We start from the raw sequence: 25,805 nt of genomic DNA, 5'->3' as shown, positions 1-25,805 counted from the left end.
AAGTGAAATAGCAGCTCATACGACTATGTTAAGATCATGCCACTTTTTTTTATAAAATGAACAGTATTTTTTCCACATTTTGTCATTTGGAAAGATGGGCTGTGAAACAATGAACATCATAATTCTGGTTTTTGAAACTGTAAAAAAAAAAAAAAAAAGAAGCTAATCTAAGAAAGTAACAAAAAAAATGTTTTAAACTTTAAAACTCTGTTTTGCAAATGTGTCTTTTAGTTCCATTTCTGGATAAATATTTCAAATAATTATGTTCTTAAATATGAGGAAGCTCTATTAGGAATCCTCCCTGACTTGCCAACTGTATTTATTGTGATCTATATTTGGTTCTCTAAAAAGTAGATCGAATGCATTGATTTAAACAAAACACAAAATGGCTCCAAGTGGCTACTGTAGCTAAAACTAAACGATTACATCAAATGCTACTACATTAAAATATGAGGCCAAAAGGCAAACATGGGAAAAGATAACTACGGCAATAATTTTGACCTCTTTCTGGGAGAGAGACAGGAAAAAAAGAAAGGTGCTGCGGTTAGATGAAACTACACCTTGAACACCACCCCTATAGTGAAACACAGCAGTGGCAGCATCATGAAGCGGGGATTATTTTGAAATCAATTTATACCTTTCCATCTCTTTTGGTCAATATCCCCATAAAACTCTGAGGTTTGTGGTCGCATCATGCGGGATTTACTTTTCCAAAGCATCATTCGATAACACAAAATGCACACAAGTGTCAAAGTTAGTACACGTTTTATTAACCATAAATACAATTTCTGTGCCAAGCGAGAATCAGCATTAGTCCAAACTCGAAAAGCCGCACTTCAAGAACACGTCACACACCAACACCTGCAGGTCCGGAGCTTCTGATGTAAAGACCTTCTGGTCACATCCCCAGCAGAAGTCGCATCTTCATAGACATTTACATCTATCTACACCAACATTTCTATAAAGCATAGAAAAAATAAACTCCATTATTTTGTTTTGTTACATGATTTATCGTTACAATATGTATAGCAGTGTTTCGTAAAACGGCATGTGGTGTTTTGGCTGCATCTCTTGGACAATTTCTTCACAGCTTTTGGAAGCACAAAGCAGTGCTGTCTGTATTTCATGCTGCTGGAACTGAGGGTCTCGTCTGCTGTGTAATATGAGCTGAAATAACAATGTATTAGCACTGCAAAGTGACAATGACAAAATAAATCCTAACATATTCCTGGACGATACCAATCAGAAAGCAGCCTACTTATATATCTGATCGTCACACATGTGAACAACACGTATGGTCCTGTGAAATCTAAACAAATATCCAGGTCACACGATCCTCTTCCTGTGTAGGTTGACTTGATATTCACTGTCACTTTTCATAGAAGGATCCACGCAAAATCTAAATTAGGCAATAAGAGAAGCAAACGAAAGCCAAGCATTCAGAGAGCAGCGACGGAAAACAATCCATTAGGCACAGTAAGGAGGCAAGCTGGAGAAAAGTGGCTTCATCATGTGACTTCATCTATGTACACGGACAAATAAAAGCCAACCTGAATCACTCTGGTTGGAAACCAAGAAGAAAACTGATTACTTACAGTGCTCCAGTTCGCTTTATGTTCAACCAGAGAACAGGCTTGTAACATATAGGTAAAGAAAACACAACGTTAGAGAGTGTGATAGAAAAAACTCCACACGTTTCAGCAACATTTTAAAAGCGTTTTGTGGTAACGGTTTCTATGTATTATGTATATATAATAAAAAAATGGTAACATTATTTGAGAAAGAAAAATTGTTTCACATCAGTGCAAAATAAACAATACAGCACATTAGTTAAGAATCCTATTGTTTTCGCACCAAAGCCGAGGATTTGGTCTGGATTCAAAGAGCTGAATCCAGCCTCTGACAGCTTACTTTTAATAATAGATGGCTCACGTTATTTATTCATTCAGCTCTCCTCACATCTTCTCCCCTTTTTTTTTTTTTTTCCCCGATAGCAGAGCCAGCCTCAGTGTGGCTTCTAAATGCAGTCACAGGCGCGTCTGCACAGAGAAGAGCTGCAGGTAAACAAGCAGCAGACGGGCAGCTGCGTCTCTGACATGCAGTCAAAGCGTCTCATCACGCGTGAGCTCGGGGAGCAGGTGTCACCTCACACTGTGGCCTCATTATAATAAGAGAAAAAGAGAGAAAGGGGTGTTGCTTCAAGTAGCGATGTGTGAAAGCTGGAAATGTGTTTTCCTGCTCCCAGACAGACGACTGATGTAAAGGCAAAAGGTGGAAAGACTCTCTTTGCCAGGTCATGAACGGCATTTTGGACCTCAGCTCAAACACCTGCAAAGAAGTCAGAGTGAACTGAAAGTCTTCATGGCGATCAACAGAAGCCGTTTCTGCTTCCTGACACATGGAGGTGCAGTCACGGCCATTGTTCTTTATTTCATCCTGCATCCTTTCTGGAGTTACGAATGAACAGTTCAAAGAACAGTTTCCTCTGGTTATGAGGCTATTGTCTAATCTCTCCGTAGATTTCCAGCTGGATGTGACCTCACAGGTGAATGAGGTCATGAGGAGCCTCTGTAACACACTGCTGGAGATTTGTTTTGAATTCGAGAGGGGAAATTTACAGCGCTTGACAAAATTATTCATGCGCCTTAATTCCTTTTTTGTTTTGTTTTTACAAGTTTTTGCATTACAACCAAACAATAATGGAGTGGAAGGAAAATTACACGGTTTTCAAAATTACAATTATATATATATATATACTCTGGAGGAGCTGCGGGGGCCCACTGCTCAGGCGGGACAAGCTTTTCCTCCTCACATGTGTGATCCTCACAGAAGAAGCAATGTTTGGAGTTTGACACAAAGCAAACATGTGGAAGAAAAGGCTCTGGTTGGATGAGACCAAAACTTTTAGCCTCACAAGCAAAAGGCGACGTGATGGAAACCCAACCCTAAACCCCAGCACAGTTTTACCAACTTTAAACATTTTCACTAGGAATGATAAAAGTAGTCAGGGTTGATGAAAGCCTCTTATTGGCAGCAACTCTTTAGACTTGGGGAGAGGAGGAGGAAAACAACCCCAAGCACACGGCTAGAGGTACAAAGAAATGTGTTAGAACACAGCGTTTTGATCTGTTAAAATGGCCCAGTCAAAGTCCAGAATTACATCCAATGGAGAATCCAATGTTTGAAAGTGCCCTTCATCACATATAAAGCAGATATGTAGAGGAATTAAACAAACAGAGAAATGCTCTGTACTTTAGATTTCTGAAAAAAATATTGAAAACATTGTACAATTTTCCTTCCATTGCATAATTACGAGCCACGCAGGGTGTGGCCTGTCAGATAAAATCCCTATAAAAAGGCTTCAAGTGAAACCAATTCCAAAATCTTCTTAAAATTCGTAACTAATCAACAACCGAGGAACATTTAGCCCCATTTCAAATGTCACCCAAGCAGTTCCATTTTTATTTTTATTTCGATCTCTTGAGCTCTGAAAATTAAAGCTTGCAGAGGTGAAACTGGAGAACGTTGCAGCGAGAAGCTTTAGGGAGCAAAGCTTTAGGGATGGTATCAGATTTCAAGCTGGGGAGCAGAGGTCACGACCCATTAAAACCTGATGCATCGTGAGAGGTTAAAAACATCCAGCAGCTACGTTCGGACTGAAGTGCCAGGCAAGTTAGCAAAGCAGAGAAAAGGAAGTAAAGCAATACATCTCTGAAGAAAAGTGTCATAATTAAAAAAAAAAGAAAAAAAAAAGGCCATAAAATAAAGATGGAGGCATCTGACGTTTGTTCAAGTCTCCAGTGAATTACACTTTCTGGCACATTATTATATTGTATTTTCACAAACCGCACCGCATAGCTTTATTAACAACTACTTGCTTTTTGTTTTCTTTTCTTTTTAAAAGGCAGCAAAGAGGTGTGGCGTATATTGCTCAACAAATAAGTTGCTTTAGATGGACTTTAAATGAGGTCCCCAAGTGTTTAGATCCTCGCAATTCCAAACAATTCAAACTTCTTGAGCAGCCAAACATGTCTGAGATGCGGCAGAAGTCCTGCCGCCTTCGACCGGTGACTGACAGACGGCGTCCGCTCCGGAGTGAACGCAGTAAATCGTCCCGCTTTCACTGCTGTCCGACGCAGCTGCCGGCGTTGTCCCTCCACGACTGCTGCAGCTGCTGGAGGTGCTGAAAGGCTCTCTGGGTGATGTTAAGAGCTGGGTGGACCTTCCGTAGGTCAGGCTCTCCGATCAGAGACAGGCCACACAGCCCCAAGTAGGCATGAAGAGGGTCTGGAGAGGCGAAATCACGGACAAAAGGGAGAAAGCAGGTCAGTGCTGATAACAGCACCTGAATGTGACAGAGCTAGTACTTAGAGTGGATGTTTACTGATTGAGTCAATCTATAAACTCATTGGACCCTCCAGCTGTCCCAAGGTTTGTGTAATGCACGTTTAAGGACATGTGAATGGTCCACGCTGCTTTGCCCGTAGGAGCGTCTCTCTCTCTCTCTCTCTCCCTCGGGACGAGAATAAAAGCTCCACAGGCCAGTAAGTGGAGCAGTAATTGAATTATAATGAAACGACAAATGATTGGACATTAGACTCAATCACAGAACCATCAGCTTCACCCATCAGGACTCGGACTCAGAGTTATACCAGTGAGAATGTGATTTCAAAAGGCCTTAATATTACAGCGACTTTCAATCCGTGTTTAATATCGAGATGCTTTGTAGAGTTACTGCACAGAGATCCAGAGAGCCAGCCACATCCTGCAATAAACGACTGACACAGGAGAAGCAAGTAATGTGAAACAATCAAGTGGCTGCAGAGTGCTTGGATAGAATGAAGGGCGGCTTGTGCCACCCTCCACTTCACACATACTTACAAACTTGCAGCCTAAAACTTGAGGTTACAGACTTAACAGCAAAAGGGCAATTTCAACACGTATGTGATGAAGTCCTGGCTTGGAAGTGTCTGGCTCTCATTAATCTGACTTTCTGGCAGCCAAATAAGCTTTTAAATTGTAGTCATCACAACCATATAAACACCAAGTTTTCAAAAAATGGTGGCTATTGATGAGTTGCGTCAGTAAAAGGATGTTTAGTCTTTTTTAATGCTCCTCTACTCTGTTGCGTCTCTGCAGCCGGCCATACAAGAGCAAAGCAGAACATTTATCTGCCATCTTACCTCTGACTCGCTGTAATTTTCCTTCAGATACAGCGACACATCAGACAGGTACCATCTTGTTCAAAAATCTACTTTGTTGTTAAAACGCTCCAGCTTCTACACTTGGCTTTAATGGGTTTGTTTTTTTATCTTAGTACATTGCAAATAATACATTTTCTCAAATCTGCCAATCCTTACGAGACCTTGTCACAGTTTCTTGTCAGTAACTTAGAAAACAAAAACATTCAATGAGGAAAATACATTTTGGAACAGCAAAACAAACAAAAGTAGATCTTGGTAAATTAATTTCGCTTTTGTTTAATGGAGTTAGGAGTAAATCCTAGACACTGAGATATTACGTGAATTTTCTTTGTTCCACACTGCTTGTCTTCAAGACGTTACAGAAACTATGGATGTGAGGCGAATCAAGAAACAAGAGCAGAAGTCTGGCTGCTTTCTGTGGCGTCTTGGATGACTGTGAATCTACACCAGTCTCTCCATTTGCAATTTAAGAGGTTTAAATAAAACCGTTTTCTATCTTTGGCTTTCTAGTCTCTTGTTCCACATTTTAACATAGAATAAAGAATCGCCAAGCAACAAAACACACAGAAAAAAACTAATCTAGAATCATTTTGATGCACGTCTGCATCCATTGTCCCATATCCAAGTAACCAACCCAGTTGCCCTGAACCAGTTGTTCCCACTGTCATGGAAACATTAGTTCACTATTGTTTCCTTCTTCCATAAAACTCTTTCATCCATTTACATTCACTAGCTTACGTCCCGTCTGTCTCTCCTGAACACTGTCCTCCTGTCTGTTTGCGGTAACACGAGGAGCTCCGTCTGCCGTTTCCTCAGGCAACCTATAAACAATCGCCTCATCAATTACCCAGCATGAGGGCAGGCAAGAACACGACTGCTGAAGTTTAGGGTTTCAGGAGATTCTTTTCCCATTGATGTGAAGTAAAAGTGGCCACCACAGCTCCACCCTGTTTCACTGCACCTGTGGAAGATGAGGCGCAAACTGTTCTGCTCAAAGAGAGGAACATAAACGAGCTGAAACTGCTTAGATCCACAATGTTTTTGTCCCTAATGAGAGATCTTTGAAGCTTCAAGAGAATGAATAGGAAGCGCTACACAGTCATTAAACATGCCATTCAGTGCCTGCTTTGCTCCTGTGGTTGTTACTGCACTATAAAAACACCAGGCATTTCTGGTTTATGGATGTAAGAACCACAAAAAAAAAAAAAAAACTACAGCATGGTGTTTCTCCTGTAGAGGGTAGAAGTCAAGTGGAATCATTTACCTGGATGGCTGTCAGGCCACTTGGCGAAGCCGCCGACCAAACGGTCCTGTGTGGACAGAATGAAGCTCCTGTTTTTTTCAAAGTGTGTGAACTGGAACACATCCAGGAGCTGGAGAAAATGACAAGAACCATCAAATTAGAAAATATTTTAAGAACTACAGATCTACCAATCAGGATTTTCTTGACTGATACCGATTTCCAGAATCTTTAATATTTTTCTCAGACATCTTTCATAGATGTAGTTTTGAATCCATTAGTAAATTAAAAGGTTATCTCCAAAAGGACATCAAACATTCATGGATTTATAGACTGATGACAGCAGAAGGTCTTAATTTCAACAAATCTCCAAAGCAACCTTAAACTTTGGAGCGTAAGGTTGCTTCAACCTCAAACTTGTTTCTGTAAATGTAGACTGTAAGACACAGCAGGCATTGATTTATTATGTGACAAAGAAGGAAGACGTTTTAGTGTTTGCTACCTCCAGTGTAGCTCCCACCCAGAAGGAGTAGCACGTGTCCACAGGTTTGTTGGGACGTCCGTGGAAGCCGCTCTGCTGCCTCATGATGCACCAGCGCCGGATCCTGTTCAGCTCGCGCGGACTCAGAGCCTCGTCCAGCCGGCCCATCAGGCACAGCGAGGCTATGGCACAGTACGTCCAACCACCTGGCACACGGGTCACCGAGTTATCACATAAAGCTGCAGGCTGTGGCGCTCTATGGGTATTAGTGTCTCAGTCTTTAATCATTACAATAATTATACAAATGCAACTTTAAGGAGTTCGGAGCAGCAAACTCAAATTTAGGGATTAGTTTCTTTCATCTAAATGAACTCTACACAAAACCCCTAATACATATAACCACCATTTTTTTTCCACTTGTCATCAACAAGCTTATGGTATCATTCAGGCTGGAAATTTGCAATCAACCTCAAGGCAAAACTCATTTAAATCAATTTATTTCCTGGAACACAACCGGCTTTGACTCATTCTCTATTAATTTCCATAAAAGCTTGGGATATTGCTTTTGGGATGGAAACTTCTTAGGTAGTTAATATTTGCATTTCTTATCTCTTCTTCAGAGGCCAATTTAGATGCGTGCGTGGGATTTATTGTGCTGTTGATGCACCCAGTGTCAAAGTTTGTTGTTTACTGTTGTCACAACCTGATGCTGCCTTCACAGGTACAGGGCTAGTAGGTTTTAATGCCCCACTTTCAACTGTCAAACATATTGTACTTCTTGTCATTGTGGAGTAGTGGCTTGATGATTAGCTAATCAGGCTATAAAGCTCTGACTCCAAGGGGAAGTAAAACTTGCTTTACTTGAAAACGTAACTTTTTCCAGGATGTACCAAAGTTGATGTCACATTTCAGTCACTTTGCTCTTGGAAATCAGCAGTTTTTTAACAAGCGACTCCTGATCACTTTTTTCAAACTTGTGCATATCTACAGATTACACTGAAAGTGCAGCTTTACATATTTAAATCTCTAATGATTTCTCAGACTTTTCTGATGTTCTGATTAATGGTCGGTCAAATAGTGACGTGTCAAACAAATAATTTTTACTTCAACCCAACATAAGTGTTCCTACTTCTTCTGCTTTTGCTGCATTATGCATTCTTGTTCCTGAAGAGCATAAGTAAAATTTATGTATTTTTTGTATATTTTAATTTCATGCTGAGGTCCTAACCTCACCTTTACATGAAGGTTACAAAAACACATTTAATAAGAATGCAGAAAGATGTGGTGACATGTCTGTGCAATAAATTGAACATCCACTTGAAGGATCGTTTCTACTCGAAGCTTAAAGTGAGGGGTGAACATCTGGTGGCTTCAGATCATTTGTTTTTCTGAAATAGTTTCCTTTAGGCAAGAAGAAACATCATCCATGGATACCAGTGTTGGGATCAGCAAAGTTGGATAAAACAACAAAATAAAGTCCTAAATATACACTAAGGACTGAAATCGGATACATAAATGCCAGTCTCATGCCCAGACCCATGAGGTTCTATAATTTCATGTTTCACCTACATAACTGCACAGACATAACATCCCCAAAAAATGTGCCTGTGAACGTTCAAAGCAATGCTGGGAGGTCTTGGCACTGAACAATCACACACACCTCAAGGGTAGACCAGTAATGGGCCTCGACTAAGCATCTCTGCCGATTTGTAATCAGCCGTTTGGAGAGTCGGTAGGCTCAGCACAGTCTCACCCGAGCCTTTAATCACAGAACTTGAATTCAAAGCGAGAAGAAAATCACTTAGATCCAATAAAATTTACTCCTTGGAGCAGTTGCAATTTTTTTTTAAAAAATGTGCGTTTCGAGAGCACATCATAGCTGGCAGGAATTTTATCTTCACTGTACAACCAAGGTCATGCAGATATGTTGCTAAGCACTGCTTCTGTTGCATCGCCTGAAAGCTTTTGTAAAAGAAAAAAAACAAAAACAAAGGTCTAATTGGAGTGGGGGACTAATGATAGAAAACAATGGCAACGGCTCTGTAGAGTTAATCCTTCATAAACAGTTTTTTTCTTGCCTTTTACAACTATAATCCCCAACATATTGGTTATAATATGTTCTGAATAATTTGTAGAAAAAATTACCCAACGAAATAAAATAAAAAATTTATTTAAATTACCAAATTTATTCAGAATGTTTTTTTTTTTGCAACACTGTGTGTCCTTTCTTGTACTTATTTAATCTTATTAGGAGTTTACATTTATAACATGTAACAAATTTGCACTCACCATGAGACTCTCTCCCAGCTCCTTGGCCAAATGCATTGTCATATGACTATGGAGAAAATGAATGCAGAAATTATATTTTAATCAATAATAATTGATGTGGACACAAATAAGAGATTCTGAAGAGGAGGAACATAGCATACATGTTACCACACCAGAGGAAAATATTTTTTTAAAAATCACTACAGGTCAGATGTCGATTTTTGGTTTCTTTGAACTCCAACATGCTGACAGCTATTTTGATCAACTCTGACTAGGTTAACATTTTAACCATAATATATGCCTAGAGAAAAGTAGTAATTTTGTACTTGATTCAAAAACCTTGAACTTTATCTGACTGATGAATTATTTGACTTTCAAAGTGGATGAAGTATTGTTGACTGTTTACTGAACTTCTATTACGATCAGCCTAAGTTTTGATCTATTTAATTAACAGATGGCGAATTAATTCAGATGCTGCAGTATTTGATCCTCAGTTCAAAGAAGGAAAAAAAAAAGGTAGACTTTCTTTTCTCGCCAGCCAACTGTTGAATCTCTAACTAAAATCAGAAATCTAATCACAGAGAGCTGAAGAGTTCAACACTTGAGGCTAATGCAGAACATTTTTCCATTCCATAATTTACTTCTCAAAAAATAAGCAGGACAAAAACCCCCAAGCAAAACAAAGGAATAGATATGGTTGGCAAAGATTCCCACGCATTGCATGTGTCACGAGATGCATCACATACAGCTACTTCCTCATCCTCACATTTATTTTTGTTTGAAATAAATTCATGAGAAACTGATGCCCCATTTTTAGATCTCTAGAAATTTTTATTTCACACAATCTACTTGTAATCTAGGATGCCTTTCGCTATCTTTTATTAAATTAGGAATGTTACTGCATTTTCAATCCATGACTGTTATCCACTTAAACAGGCTTTTTGCTAAAGCAGGACAAAAAAATAAAAATAACCAAAGAAGCACAAACAGTCTGAGGGATTTTATTTTGGACAGTTTCAGACAAAACATACAAGCTAAGCTAGAGGCGGTTGTCAGCTGGGAAGAACAAATAATTCCCAGCCTGTTCCTACTCTGATGAGACTAAAGCAAAAATGGTTACTGCATGGATTCATCTCTGCATGTAAGGCAGTTTCTACATTACCAAAATAAGCTTCAAGGTCACAATTTAAATGAGTTCTCTAAACCAAACTCAACTTATGTCCTGACTTTCGGTGTGTATCTAGTCATGTCAAAAGGACATGAATAGATACGAATAAGCATGACACGAACACACCCATAAAACAACACAGACTCCGAAATGTTAAACTTGATACACGCTGAAGTTTCCCAGGTGTGCAGCTCAGGAGAAAGAGAAAACACTGCGCTTTGATGTGTCTGACGCCCAGAAATTCAAACAAAGTGGAGAAAGCTGGGAAAATTACAGTTTTTATTCTTTTTAACTGATGCATTAAGACTATGACACATTTCTCTATCTTCTCTAAGTATTATAAATGAACTGTCTGTAAATAAACTGACACCTCGTAGCAGTACGAGGGCTATGTTCATTTTAATTTCACTTCTTATGTTGCAGAAAAGAATGGTTATTGTCCACTGTGGGAGCGTTCACATCAGAATCATCTTGTTGTTTTTATCCCACTGAAGGAGGATCAGAAGCTTCACACTTTATTTAAACTGTCAACACTCACTCACCAAACTTCCCCGGATGTACTCGATGGCTTTCTGGATGTCCATGCCTGACCAGTCATCCAGCATGTAACAGATACTAGCTGCACAGTAGATAAACCGGATGTCATTCTCACTTCCTTCTGGCACGGCATAGAAACTGAAAGCCAGACAGACAAACAAACAAAAAAAAAAGCAGAATTACACTTAAAAAAGAAAAAAAAACCTGTCTGGGTTCTGGTTTTACGCTTTCAGATTGATGTTCTGACAAACTATTTTAGTCACTGTAAAATGTTCCTGGGCACACTTCTGCATTTTGGACCAATAAGTCATGTGTGAAACTAACAAAAATACAAACATATGAAACAAGTAGCCACAGGTGTCCAACTACAATGTATTGCTTGAATCTATTAAACAAAATGAGACCCAGCCCACATAGCTCTAATTTAGAGATTGTGTGTTTTTTAACCGCCCAAGTATTATGAGACGGTCTTATCCCAAGTGATTGGAATAATAGTACAGTTTTTAAGACAACACCATATTAATAAGGAATTAATTATGAAAAAAAGAAAAAGAAAAAATAGAGAAGGAGAGAAAGGACAAGGATGCAATAGGCTGCTTCTGGGGTAAATATCTGGGACTACCTCAGGGATCCTGGAGAAGTTCGATTACCATAATAGAGGTTATAAACAAAACCTCTGGACTGGAAAATCACAGCCAGGCATTTTGGGACAGAGCTGCTGTGAGGAATGATGATGGGATCGATCCCAGAACGCCAACTCAACAACGGCCGCGCTCTGCCAGGACTGGACGTTTGGGATCATTACAGCAACATTAAGAGCAATGTTTTTATTTTAAGTTAATGAAGTTTTAATTTAAATGCAATGGTGCTAATTGCTTCTCTCTTCATTACAATGTTGAACTGGAGGGTATAAATGATCATTTCCATTTAGTCGTCTCACAGGACTTCTTTTGCTTCGTTTTGTTTTTCGAACAAAGTTTTTATGGCAGAGCAGTGTATTAGGCCACTAAGTTACACAAAACGTTGTGCTTGAACTTGAACAACATCATGAAGTGAGGTGTAAAAATTCAGGTCAGAGCAGAGGAACAGAAATGGTTCATTTTCTTTAGTCTACACACATTCTTACTTGCTATGTTTGCACATGTTATCACCAGCTGATCTTCAACATAATCAGTGAGTTTCTGGGAAGAAGATCTCAGCAAAGATTTAGGAGAAAAGTCAACATCCGCACACTGAAGCATGCAGCTGCTCCAGCTACTAGAGGACAGGAGATTGTGTCTCAAATTTAGTTGCTTTTGAATTACAGAACATCCACACGCAAGCTTTAGTCAGACCGTGTTAAATCTGTGTTCAAATGGCTTTGGGTGCTTCTGAGTCAGAGTGAAAATGCCACGTTAAATAAGGATTTAGGTGCAAAAGTGAGCCAAAGTGTGTGCCAACCTGCCGTCCTCAAGCTGCAGCACTTTGAGACCAGCCAGAACAGCTTCTTTGTTCACCCGACTCAGGTTGTCTCCAAGGATTAACAGTGAGCACAGGCCAGTGTAGGTCATGGCAACATGGCCGCTGTCATACGGATGGAGCACACCTGGACCCTGAGGACAACAACCGAGAGGGAAATTAGAGATGCAGCTGATGGCTGCAGACACAGACAGAATATTTTGGAGATAATATAAGCATAGAAGAGGAAACTCTTCTCTGTTTAGTTTAATTTTGGAGAGAAAAAAGCTAATCTCTCTCTTTTTTTAATTTCTAATAATAGCCATCATGATTTGGCCACTGGTGCTTTCCAAGGCTGGCACTCACAACTGTTGGACACCTTGTCCAACATTTTCTACTGAGCAACAAACAGCATCTGCTGCACTATGGTCTGCTATTTGCATCATTCTACTGAAGCAATAAATGATCAAGAAACTGATATTGATAATAGAAAAAAGTAAATTTACTGAGAGATAAAAAAAAAATAAAATACCAAAAGCCACAGTACTCAAACTTCAAAAAAAATTCTGGTTGTACCTTTGTGCTGTAAGGAATCCCAATATGTGCTGATCCACGAAACCCTCCACGGTTCAGATTGGATTCTGTAATGGTCAGAAAGAAATGATGGAAATATTCAGCACAAGAGACAAGGGAAAAAAAAAACTAAATTAGTCTTCTGATTTACATTTTAAATCCCTTCTGTTCATTTTATGACCTGCAGAAAAGGTTCTCATCAATACAATAGGCAAAGAGGAGTGCTCTGCTGCCACCTTCTGGCCACCACGGAAACAGGAAGCCACATTAAAATGACAAACCGCACAATATGACAGAAGCTTTAACATTTTTATGCAATGACTGAACAACGAATGGACCAATATATTAATGTAGGTAAAAATATGGCATCCGACCTCTGTACTGAAGGAAAAGTAAATATTTTATCTTCCACCAACTTATACAGAAACCCTTATGTGGATCCCCTGCATCAATACACTGATGAATTCTGCCAAATACCAGCATTTTATAGGAGACTAACATCACAAATAAGCAAAATGCTTTCTGAAAGTCTTAATAGTTTGCTAAATAGGGGATTATCATACTAATGAATCATTAGTAAATCACAGTTGTCTCTAAACTTGTTTTTTTGTCAAATCTAATGAGAAGAAGCCTGCCAGCCTCCCAACATATGGCTGCAGCAGAAATCCATCAAGCACGACTATTCCTCCATCATCTCCATTGATGTCTTCAATAATTAATGATCTCAACAGATGGTATGGAGTGGCTTGTTGGAGGCAAAAATATATAAATAAATAACATATCAGTCCCAAAACAAGTCATTAAAAGCCTGAGAGTCAAACTTTTCTTTGATGAACAGCTGTAAGGAAGCACTGGGTTATCTGCAGACAACTGAGGGCCAATAGCTGCCTTGTAATCTGCAGAGTGGGAAAAGAAACATGGCAGACTTTAAAGTTTGATGAGTCGGAGGATGCAAAGACGACTGCCTCAGTGTGAAACAAATTAACTTACAATAACTTAAAGTAGAATCAACATTTGACAAAAAAATTAGAATTATCCCTTACTAAAAACCTGCACTATTTTTGGACATTAAACATATCAACTAACAGGCTGACAATGAATGCACTTTTTTATTTTCCTTTCTCTAAGAATTGGATCAAAGTTGGAGAGGAATTTTAAATTACAGAAATTTAATTCCTTAGTTTTCTAATTCCTTCCTTGATCACATAATCAGCAGAAATGCCTTTTCTCCTCTTACTTTTTAGATGAAGAAACAAAAACCTTAACTGATTCAAATTAAAATCCATCAGCCAAAGAAAACGTGAAATCCATATTTGGCCGATGTGGTGAAGAGTGTTGAAGGGAAGACATGCCACTCCCCAGAGGCATTCTCCAGCTCACAGTGAGGAAACCCAACAGGTTCTTAAGTCAGAAACCCAACAGGTTCTTGAGTCAGAAGGAAACTAGATCCAACTAGTTCTCAATGTGCTGTTTTTCTGGACACAAAAGTATGGAGTGCCAGAATCATGTAATTTGACTCCTATCAATGTGGAGGAGCAGAGGCTGCAGTCCAAACTGAGATGAAGGAGCAAAGCAGCCACATGTCAGAAATTCCTTACTTGGCCTGTCATGACAACACTATGATATTTAATCATTCTTTTATACTTGGTAATCAAAAATTGCACCTGGAAATATTTAGGATGAAGCTCATTTACACATCACGCTTCCAGGATCCAGTTCTCCCAGTCAAGGTCAACATCTCACCACTAAAAGTGAGGGTCAACAAGAGAAATGAAGAGATTTTAGTTTATGTGCAGCTCCTACATTACCACAAAAGAGGCCCTAATCAGACTACCCAGCTCTCTCCTGCCGTCACTGATTAATGAAAAACAAAACAGATTTTTTCAAAAACACATTTGAATCTATCCAAACGATTATTTTTGAGGAAACGCCAAAAAAAATTGTAGGCGTCTGAGCAATTCCAGCCTCCTTTACTCTGAAAAGCATTTTTAGCAAAGCATGGAATAACATTATTGATGCTGTTACTAAGCTCTGACGAAAAACACTAATACACTCTATACATTTACAATGTTTCCCCCAGTGCATTGTAAGCCTGGCGGGCCACCAGGCTTTAATTATGCCCCCACCAGGCTTAGCTTTCCGTACTCAAGTCTTTTTAGGTGTTAAACTTTTTCAGGTGTTCATTTTCCGATGTTTCAACAGCACATAATTACCGAGTGATATTTTCAACTTTAAACATTTTTAAAACATTTAGTTTTCTGGCGGAAATGTACTTTTCATAATCCGACTTTGCAACTCACTTCATCTCAAGACATTGCAATTAAATGAAAAATAACATTTTCATGAAATATCATAAAAATAGATGTGACACTTACTATCCTGGGTGGGTAGAACTTGTTGTGAGTAAATCCACTCAATCATCACTTTACTGTCCACCACCTCCAGGGCATCCAACACATCCAGACCAGACAGGGCAAAGAATAAAATAGACAACCTGAAATGAAGGCAGGAGATCTTACAATGTACTCACTGATTCATTTAAAAACACAATATAGATGAAAACCAAGCTGAAAATGAGGGTTAACTGAATGATAGACCTTAACACAGAAATAGCTGGAAACATCACATCATCCATATAAGCTGCCACATTATCATACCCAGAACGCCTGAGTGGTTCATTAATGGCTAATATGAGTTTTCTTTTAATGAACTGAGAGCTAATGAATCACAGCTAGCTCCTCTGCTGTTCAGTTCCCCATCAAACCACAGTGACCAGAGCTCCCATGATGCATCTGTCGGACTCACCGGGTTGTTTCCAGCGACGCGTACCGCTCAGGTAACACCTGCAAGGTCCTCTGGAAGAATCGGACATGACGGTCTCTCAAAAAGTCTATCTGCTCAAATTCTTCAAACTGGTTCTCTTCTTCCGCCATCTTTGTTTCCGCACCTATGGGGAATCTTTTCCGGTGCGTCTGCTTTTCAAAATAAAAGCCTCTAGCAGGGGGTTGAGTTTATGGGGATTGCGTTTGTGATATTGACTCTCATACATCAACCCGGTGATAATTTGTTTCTGGGAGTGAAGGGAAAATTAAAGAGCTTTTTTTTTGTCTGCCTCAGACAGACAAAAACGCCTTTCTTCTTTATCTGGGTTAATCTGCTGTGTGACCAAGCTTCACCTTCCATGGAGGTGGCCTCTCGTTCAACACTTTGATGCTATTTATTCTTTTTTACTCTGTGATCAAGAACTGCTCCTGTTGTGACTGTTTTATTTCAGATTTTTGTTTACACGGTTGTTTAATGTAACTATACTGTCTTCAGTTCACACAGGCAAAGTATTTTTTTATAGTGAAAAAAAATATTTTATTTGGAAATACTTTACCATTGCAACAAAAGTGCCAAAACAACAACAACAAAAAAGATTTAAGTCAAACAGAGGCTCCGGAAACTGTGGAAAATTGCCGGACTCGGTTCATGGTGACATCACAGCCCTTGTCTCCAAGAGGGGATGGCTCTGGAAAAAAAATAGTAAAATATGTAATTACTTAGGTGTTACTTATCAGAACTTTAAAGTCAAGCCTACAGGTCCAGACCTGTGAAACATCTGGAGCATGGGTCTTTGTCCTGAAGGACAAGGACCCATGTGTTTCATCCTTTCCTCCCATCCTTTAGTGGGGCGAATCAGCCTGGAGGGGTCTCTGTTCACATGACCATCCATCTGAAGAACAAAACCAAATTATTTCTCTGAGACTAATGACTGAAATCTTTGAAATCAAGGTGGAAATATTTCAGGCTGGTCACTGCACCTTTTCCTTTAGTTTAGTTATGATTCTTCTCTGTCTTTCCTCTTCCTCCTTTTCCCTCAGTTGCCTCTCATGAAGCTTTGCCTCCACCTTGTGAAGATCCTGCAAAGGTGCAATCAAACCATGTATTTTGCAAAGCAAAGGTGATATCATGCCTTCTTCTCGCTGAGCTCAAAGGAACCTGCTGTTTATTGTCTGAACGCTTTTTGTTATAAGTGATTTAATGAGAAACTCTGAATTTGAGAGTACAAACTTACACCTTATCTTTTGCTTTTATGTATTTCTAAGACTTTAGAACTTGGTACCCTTTCACTGAAGCTTTTGATGACTTTTGTTGCCTCTCTTTGCTTCTCCTCCCTTTCCCTCTGTTCCTTCTCTCTTATTCTCTTCTCCTCTTCCTCCTCTTTCTCACGCCTCAATCGCAGCTGATCCTCTAGGGCCATCTTTAATTCCAGCTGGCGGCGACGCTCCTCCTGATCAACAGAGATCACTTTGTCAAAAATAGGCATCTGCTGAGGGCCCCAGTAAAGCAATCTCAGATTATGTGATTTTGATTGACAAGCAGTGCTATAGTTAGAAAAAAAAATGTCTATGGCAAAATATGAACCGCTAAGCACCTTTTCTTTTTTTCTCCTGTGAATCTCCTCAGCCAGTTTCTGTTCTTCTTCTTCTTCCTCTTTTTGTTTTTTCTTTTTCTTCCATTCCTCCAGGCGCCGTGCCACCTCCATTTTCTCCTCCTCAGACCTGAAACATAATTGATTTGACTTAACAAACAGTTTGTGTGAGGCAAATGTGAAATGTTTCTGATCTGAATTTATTCAGTTATTGATACTCACTGCTGTTGCTCAGCCAAGTTCTTGACCTTCCTTCCTTTGCTTTGTACCTCCTCCATTTCCTCTTGAGTTTGGATCCTCTTCTGACGTTCTTTATCTTTGCTGATTTTCCAGCGTTGAATAGCCTGGATGGGATGGAAGAAAACTGTTAAAACTGGACAAAATAGATTTACACATGACACATACCAAATCCTGAAAAAAAAAGAAGGTTGTTGAGATTAATTACTTACAAAAAAAGTAGTAATTAACTAGTACATGCATGGAGGAGCTTATATGACTTTTGATTATTATTTTTTTCAGAAATAAAGCTTTGAAAAGTGTGGTGTACATTTGTGTATTAAGCTTCTTTCACTGTGGTTCCCCTAAATAAAATCCAGTGCAAACAACTGCATTCACAAGTCACCAAATGAGCAGACAAGGTCCACCTGTATGCATTTCAACCTTAAGAACCCATGGAACACAGCACACAACTCAGGGGGGCGGAAGATGAAAACATTCAACATTCTTCAAGTTTTCATCTGTGAAAAACAAATGTGAAAGGGTTCCATCTTTCACAAGGCACTGTGCATGATAGACCTGGAAGATAAACAGGATTTTTTTTCTGCTGTTACTTCCTCTAAACTCTAACATGTCGCTTTTCCACATTTCTCCACCTCTCTCTTTTTGTCTTGCAGGTGAAGCAGCTCCTGATGCCAGTCTTCGTGTTGCCGGATCTCCTCCTCTGTTTTACTCGGCAGGTAGAGTTTGGCCTCTTTCCTGTATGACGAGCGCCCGCCGTGCTTCACCCAGACCTGTCATTGTTAGAACAAAAAAGCTGCTCCACTAAAATTGTCAAAAATAATAAATAGGTAATTAACAGACCAACTTTGTATTCCTTACTTTTAAGAACACTTGGTGATCAAATTGGTCCCAGCCTCCATTAGACCCTCCAGTCTTCTGCAGGAAATCCTCCAAAGCTTTGACCTCTGCAGGGAGATCTTTGTTGAAGGGTTTAGCCTTAAAGAAAACAAAAGAAAAAATAGCCTGCCATCCCTTTTCCTTATTTAAGCGAGTGTTAAACAACAAAGAAAAAACATAATGGTGTAAACGGAAAACCTTCAGAGTAGAAGCTGCAGGTAATTTAAGGTTTGACTTGACAAGAAGACTCCAGTTTTCAAACTTCCTCTCATAAGCAACAACTTCCTGCTTGCACGTCTGTTCCTCCTTTGAATATTCCTCAAAGCTGAAAGAAAGTAAGAAACATTATGTTTGATTCCTTTTAATAATTTCATTTCACCACAGATAATCTTAGTCAATATATTATGCTTTTTTATTTCTATTTTCTCTACTTCCGAACATTCTTTGATGCACTTAAACTTGCTTCTCATAAGATGCACACTTTTCGAATGTGTATACCGAGTGAATGTTGTGGCTTTTTCACTAATTTACCAAAGATTGTAAAGGATGCAGTTACAGAACATCATTCATAAAAGGTAATGTCTTTTTTTTCTTCCCATTTTCGAGGCTAAAGGTGTGAAGATGAATGTGTAGCGAATTGTTTTACCGTAAACACTGCTCCTCCTTTAGAGCATTTATTGACATTTCCACGTCTAACATTATTTCTTTAAGTCTTTCAATCACTGAAAATACAAACAAAATTGCAGAAACAATGTCAACAACTGTCCCAAAAGACTCTAATTTTCACATCACTGAGATTCTATTATTTAACTTGCAATATTATTTCACATATCAACTCAGAAAATAGCTCAAATATTAATATTAATAATGACAAAAAATCAATATCTATAAGTTTTTCTAGGTAATGGACAACAACAAGCGAGCTGCAGGTTCTTTAACATCAAGAAACAAAACTCTTACATTCAGGAGACGGCTTGACGTCAGTTAGGTGTTTCTGAAATTTCTTCACACCGTTATTGATCTTCAGTAGCTGCTTCTGAAGGATCGTCTCTGAAGAAAAACCACAATATCATATTTCAGTTAAAACTGTACACTAACATGTTGAAACAGTCTGGTTTCTTTACCGGGCTTCTGCAAGTTTCAGGCACATTGAAGATACTTTACGAACGTCAACATTTAAATTCAAAGTCTACACAAATTGCTGCTTCAGATTCAGAACTATTACTGATGAACGGTTTTATCACTCTACTTCAAACCCCTTGCACACATAATCTTTGCCATGATGAAAGAGCTGATAGAGGATGCAGTATGGATTTTAAAACTTCAACACAAAATGACATAAGGTATGATTTAAAAACTAAGAAGATGCAAGAATTTTAATTTCTGCAATTGTCAAAAAGGTCTGCGTTAGAAAAAAACAGCAAATTTCAGGCAATATTTGACCAATGGTTAAAGCTAGACTAAAACAGCTTGGTTAAAACTCCAACATCAAATGAACTAAGACGTTCAAATCTAACGTTATGGTTGGATTTGAAGAGAGCTGTGAATGAAAGCTCATAAAAGAAGGACTGATGGTGCTAGTTCAGAAAGCAGTCATCTTCTGTTAGTGCTGCTTGAATTAGAAGTATTTCTAATCATGAGCACACATTTATCATTACACATATATTTTTTTATTGTCATTTTCTGAAGTGTTACATCTATTTCTTTAGAAGAGCAATCCATTCTATTTCACATTGACTGCACATCCTAGTGTGAAACAGTTGCCTAATGTCAAAAAAAGACAATCAGCTACAAATTACTTACTCTGAGAAAACCTCTCTTTCTGCAGAATTTTTTCATATTCCTCAAGTTCGTCAATGACATCTGTCCAGGCATTCTTTCTGCACAGAACAGTCAGGGCTCTCTCTTTCTCCAATTTTTCAATCCTGTCCGGCAAAAAGCAAACAGCTGATTTTAAAGTCAGTGGTTACATTTATAGGGCAGGGAAAGGGATTTTTTCTTGTTTCAACTCCTTGTTAAATGTGTTTCTGTATCACAGGGTATGAAACTACGTCACAGGCTCCCAAATTACAGACAGCAGTTCAGATTATGGACCTAGCCGAAGTCGCATGTGTCCATCTATCAAATATTGAGTCCAGTTAAGTCAGTATAATTTTTATATAAAATATTTAACTAAATAGTTTTGGGTGGATGAAATAAACAGTTTTTGGGTGGCTCTTTTATTTGTCTGTTAAGCTTCATGTGATTTGATTTATCCTTAACTGTATCACAAAAGTTGAAGCACATTTCACTCACAGCCTCCTGTTCTTCTCTGCCTCCCGGAGAAAGCCACCAATCTCCTCCCTGTTCAGCCTCCTCTGCTTTCTGACCGTGCAGGTCGCAGTGGTCGCGGGAACACCAGGCGCTTCCTCATCCTAAATTCATTTTAAAACAAAAACAAACGACTATTACAGTGAACGTAAACCATTTTTTCTAACCTAAACGTCACGCAGTTTGCCCAAAATGCTTCACTTAAATGATGACGAACGGCTGCAGATGCGTTTTTTCACCAACTACAGTACATATTCATATCTTTCCTCACTGACACTTTAGCAAATTTGTCTACTAATGTCTACTAACCAACAGTGTCTGTGTTTTAAAGAAGATAAGAAATGTAGCTCGTTAAAATGTACCGTGAACAGTTCGTCGTCGAATAGAGCGGTTGCTAAGGCGGCCATGTTTGATTGAGAGCGTAAACAAAACAAACTTTATTGAAAAAAAAACCTGTTGTCAGGTCGCTCGCGCCTGTTGTTTCTGGTTTTCACCAGCAGAGGTCGCTGTGTGCCGCCAACGTCATCCTCCTGCTCTGAACGTCACAGAAATGGTCAATATTGTGTTGTCGACAGTGTTGACACAAGAATCACTCTTCACTTTCATTTGTGGGATGTTTTAGGCGTTTCTTGCGTATGAAGTCAACCCCACTGCTCTCAGAATGATAAAAAAAACTGTGGTTTGACTCAGAGCAGGTTCATTTCAGAGTTTTCAGCCACTCTCTGGTGGATTTACTTGGACTATGTTCAAGTTATTGGGTCCAGCTCTGCTTCAACATCTCTTCTGCTTTGTTGTCCACATAATTGAGTTTTAGACCTATCTAAAAAAAAAAAAAAAAAAAAAAAACATTGCTTCAAAAGTCCTTGTTTTCGTCCATGTTGTTTCTGACAAACTTCACTTTGAACATGTTTTTCTTAAGGACAAATCTATCTATAATCTATACAATGAGAGGTTATGAAGTCCTTTTCTGATGTTTTAATTTCAACCACAGCAAAAGCCTCCTGCAGGCCCCACAATGACATTTTTAAGGTGTTTTTTTTTTACAGAATTATTTTAGCATTTCAGGGTGAACCTATTTGGATGACCAGAGTTGGATGCTTTAAATTTTCTCCAATTGTAGACAATGAAGTGGCAGATTTTAAAGTATTTTGAGACCCTTAGACTCTGTGGATATTACGACAAGAGTCAAGGGCGCAATAAACTAAATGTCTGGAGTATGAACAGGATAAACATTTTTTAAAATGCTCAGAAATTTTGCGATTCTAGACATCTTAGTGGCTTTATTTATTCCTCACCAGAATTAGCATGCCTAGTGCATTTTACAGAAGCATTTTAAACAATTTTTTTGTTGTTTTACCAGATTTTTAAAATTATTTTAAAAAATATAAACATATTCAAAATATATTGAAAACATACAGGCTTCCAGAGAGTGCCATTCTACTGATGGTTTTTGTACTGACCTAAAAAAAAAAAAGAAAAACTAAATTCTTTTGCTGCAGTATGACAGATTATCTTTGGAAAAAATTTATTACTCTCTATCTCTAACTCAGAAGCTTCAGAGTGCATCTTGACACAGCTCCATGGTTAGAGCCGCCTACACATCTCAGTCTCTTCAATAGCAGCTTATGCATTCTGCAGAGTCCTTGACTTTTTCTGTAACAGCTTTTTCATAATGGCCAACAGCTATAATTATTATGAGAGCTGGCAAAGTGACAGAGAGAGAAAATAGAAGCATGTGGAGGGACTGCTGTATAAATAGCAACCTGTATCCATTATTGAGCGCAGATATTGGGGATGGTCTCTCCCATGGGTGCAGAGGCAGAGTTGTCGTCACCACATAAATAGTAACTGCTCTCCTTAATGAAGAGTGTTACAATTTCCTGTCTCGTCCTCCTCCAAGAGACTCATTTATTTTGATGAAAGACACAATCTGATGGACTTTCTGCTGGTCGCTATAACAAACAAGGCAAACAGGAGGAAACAAAGTAGGGAGAGTCCGAATCAGACGAGTATGTGTGCCAAAATGACAATACAATAAAGCAACTGTGAATAAAAATATAATTATTTCTCCTGAGCAGGAATGCCATTTTTGGACTTCTGGTGCAGTGGCAAAAGTTCAGCTATTACAGAACCTCACAGCTCACCTGTCAGTTTATTTAGTTAACACTTGACATAAAATGGACAGGTGGCTGCCTGGTTTTTGTCACATACGAGCTGTGCTAAAATCTTCACATTCTCAATCTTTTGTGATTATGTTAAAGCTACACATTTCAATATATTTTAGGAGCTTGTGCAATGTGCACTTTTAATAAAATAACATAATAATAACTGCATTTGCAAATTACTTCTTGGATACAATACAATGTAATATTTCAGGTTCCATGCAACAAATCTTTGTGCACCGATAAGATACTTGGTAATGCGGAAGGACTTTAATTGTACTTCATGCCAACAGCTGCTACAGTTAGTCTTCAAACTCTTTAAAGATGAAAAGGCTCCAGAAGAGTAGTCGGTGTGATGGTGATAAAGACAGTGAATACTGAAAATAATGTTAGTTAATATTAATGAATATTGTCATTGCGATATTCAACGTCAAAAATAAATAAAAAAATCACATAAAATTAATGAAACAAGTTGCAGAAAGCATGCAGGAGCCAGGCCATGGGCGTTTCAGAAAAATGCAAGAATTCAGCAGCGAGTGAAAGAGATCAAGGTGATGCGACTGTGGCCTGGAGACCAGATACATTCAACAGAGTGCAATGGGAGGAGAAGATATGCAGACTTCTTATCAGAGAAAACATAGAAGAAATTTATTTTCAAACAAGGAAAGGTTAAGAATAATGAACGCAGAAAAATACACCCAAGAGAACTGTAGGGAAAATAACTAATACAAAAAGAGGTCAATCTAAAAAGACCTAACCAAACTCAAATGAGAACCAAAACACAAAGAGCGCAACAAAGACAGCCATTTTAAGACTGGATGAGGTGCAGGGGTCAATACCTCTGGTGGAAGAATCTGTGGTACACTCCACACAACTGGCTTGGACAGATGAATAACCAGAAAAAAGCAGAAAATGGGAACAAAGAGGCTAGTTAGATTTAATGGGGCAGAAAGATCTGGGACTTGGGTAGAAATTCATCTTCCTGCAGGAGTACAATCCTAAACATGCGTCTGTAATTTTAAAAATAAAGCAGCATTTTGTATCATGAAAAACCTCCACTCACAAAAACAAAAATATCCCTAGTACTAAGGGATGATAAAGGATGTTTCTATAGCAAAAAGTGAAATACTTTTAGTTGAACAAGTTCCAAATTTTTGATACTTTCTTTCAGTGTGTCTTTCACATCAGGACTCCACCTGAACCTTCTGTTAAAGTAAAGAAACTCATCTCACAACTTGTCTTAAAACCTACGTTTTCAAAAGCTTTGAAGCGTTGCTCATATGCGACAACCTGATCAACCTCTGTGTCCTGAAAAGGCTGAAATGGAAGGTGACATCAGCTAAATGTGAAGAAAGAAAACAGGCGAGATTATATGGAAGACATGACCTTTGATCTCCTCTCAGCAGCTAATGGATCGGTTGGAAATGTTATGAGACTCGATCCCTGTAAACTGAGAGGTTGATTTTCCGTGAAGGGATGTCAGAAGCACAAGCTGGTACATGGTTATTTATGCCACCATGTTTGTGTGCAAGCATGTGGGTTTTTATCCTCTAAAACCAACAGCAGTCGGATGTGTTTACATTTTTAACTCTTTATCTGTAGCAGCTTCTATGGGAGTCATTTCCATCAACATGCTTGTTTCACATCTACAAATAAATAGACGTCCCAACAAACATATTTAGTGAGTGAAAACTCACACACACTTGACTGATAATCCCTCAACTGAATTCTGACTGTTGCATTTAGCCAAGTTCAAATGTTGAACCTTGAGAACTGTCAGGATGCTAAATGTCGACTCTATTTGACTGCTCTACTTTGTAAAAACTTTCAAAGTCTATCAGATTGTGAAGTTATGTCTCGTCCTCTTCAGGTGATGCTACAGATTTTTTGTCCGCCTGAGTTTGGGATTCTGGCCACACTGTTCAAAAGATTTATTTTTCCAGTCCTGAAATCATTGTTTTGTTATTTTTGACGGATTCTTTGACTCAAAGTGATTTTCACAGGCAAAATCCCTCTGCATCTCGTAACAGAGAGATGCTGAAGGATGTGGGTGAAAACTGAAACTTAGAATTGTTTATGATCTCGTCCAACTTGAAAAAATCAGTAACTCCATATCATAATGCTAGCACTAAATCTACATATGAGTTCTACGTGTGTCAAACGTACAGTTTGGGATTATGACAAAAAGTATAATTTCCATGCAATCTCAATCCATTTTCCCGCAATGTGTTGAAAAGTAATTTTCACACTTTCACAAGGTTTTCGCAGTGAAAATACTTTTTTGTTTAAATATTACCTTTTAGCCCAGTCATATGGAGGATCTGTTGTCAGATGTAGCACAGAAAGTAGTTGGGACATATCCCTGCAGTGCAAAGTTCCTCTCAGACTGTTGAACCAGTTTTCACATTTTTTTTTTATTAACTTTTCGGAAATATACAGTTGCAGTAATGTCACCGTTGCTGCTCTCTGCTACTTCGCTGCAAAGCATAGCTGTAGCTGAAGAAAAAACAAAACACATCCTCCAGAAAAGCTGGACTTCATTTACACTCAACTGAAGTTCTCTAACTGGAAGCCGGTGTAAATTTAAGAATATCAAAATGCAGGAAAATTAATCAAAAGATGCTTAAAATTTTTTGTCTGCTTATTGCAGCATCTTACTTTTAAAGTTGACAAATGTAGCATAGGTGGCACAATAAAAGTAGAAAAAAACGATCAAAAGATTTTTTATAATATTATCACAGAATTGTCGTTTGTGTATTTTTATGTTCTGTAAATAAATTTTATATATCATATCACTAAAAAAAGAAATAATTAGTATGCTTTGATACATGTTTATTAGTTTTCTTTTCCTGTTTTGAAAACATTTCCAGTTAATGCTTGATCATTGTCTTGAAC

The 25,805-nt window shown here is 38.5% G+C and overlaps 2 protein-coding genes across 2 annotated transcripts; both read right to left on the bottom strand.

Annotated features, from left to right (window-relative positions):
• Positions 1 to 748: 748 nt before the first annotated feature.
• pggt1b (protein geranylgeranyltransferase type I, beta subunit) lies at positions 749 to 15,843 on the bottom strand. Its single transcript, XM_055039858.1, has 9 exons — positions 15,714 to 15,843; positions 15,284 to 15,402; positions 12,912 to 12,976; positions 12,339 to 12,490; positions 10,904 to 11,036; positions 9,215 to 9,260; positions 6,947 to 7,131; positions 6,469 to 6,577; positions 749 to 4,287 (listed from the first exon to the last, which is right to left on the bottom strand). Exons 1-9 carry the CDS (start codon positions 15,839 to 15,841, stop codon positions 4,121 to 4,123), a joined length of 1,104 nt encoding a protein of 367 aa, XP_054895833.1. The 5' UTR covers positions 15,842 to 15,843; the 3' UTR covers positions 749 to 4,120.
• A 406-nt stretch (positions 15,844 to 16,249) lies between these two features.
• Positions 16,250 to 21,169, bottom strand: LOC129365992 (coiled-coil domain-containing protein 112). Its single transcript, XM_055039575.1, has 14 exons — positions 21,111 to 21,169; positions 20,734 to 20,852; positions 20,242 to 20,363; positions 19,399 to 19,488; positions 19,085 to 19,160; positions 18,637 to 18,763; positions 18,421 to 18,537; positions 18,195 to 18,332; positions 17,545 to 17,666; positions 17,326 to 17,452; positions 17,014 to 17,181; positions 16,712 to 16,810; positions 16,499 to 16,623; positions 16,250 to 16,419 (listed from the first exon to the last, which is right to left on the bottom strand). Exons 1-14 carry the CDS (start codon positions 21,153 to 21,155, stop codon positions 16,389 to 16,391), a joined length of 1,506 nt encoding a protein of 501 aa, XP_054895550.1. The 5' UTR covers positions 21,156 to 21,169; the 3' UTR covers positions 16,250 to 16,388.
• Positions 21,170 to 25,805: the final 4,636 nt, after the last annotated feature.

The sequence above is a fragment of the Poeciliopsis prolifica genome, unplaced genomic scaffold (assembly GCF_027474105.1).
Source record: "Poeciliopsis prolifica strain line A6 unplaced genomic scaffold, Auburn_PproV2 SCAFFOLD014, whole genome shotgun sequence".
NCBI classification, from domain to species: Eukaryota; Metazoa; Chordata; class Actinopteri; order Cyprinodontiformes; family Poeciliidae; genus Poeciliopsis; species Poeciliopsis prolifica.
This window is presented reverse-complemented; position numbering and strand designations above follow the sequence as displayed.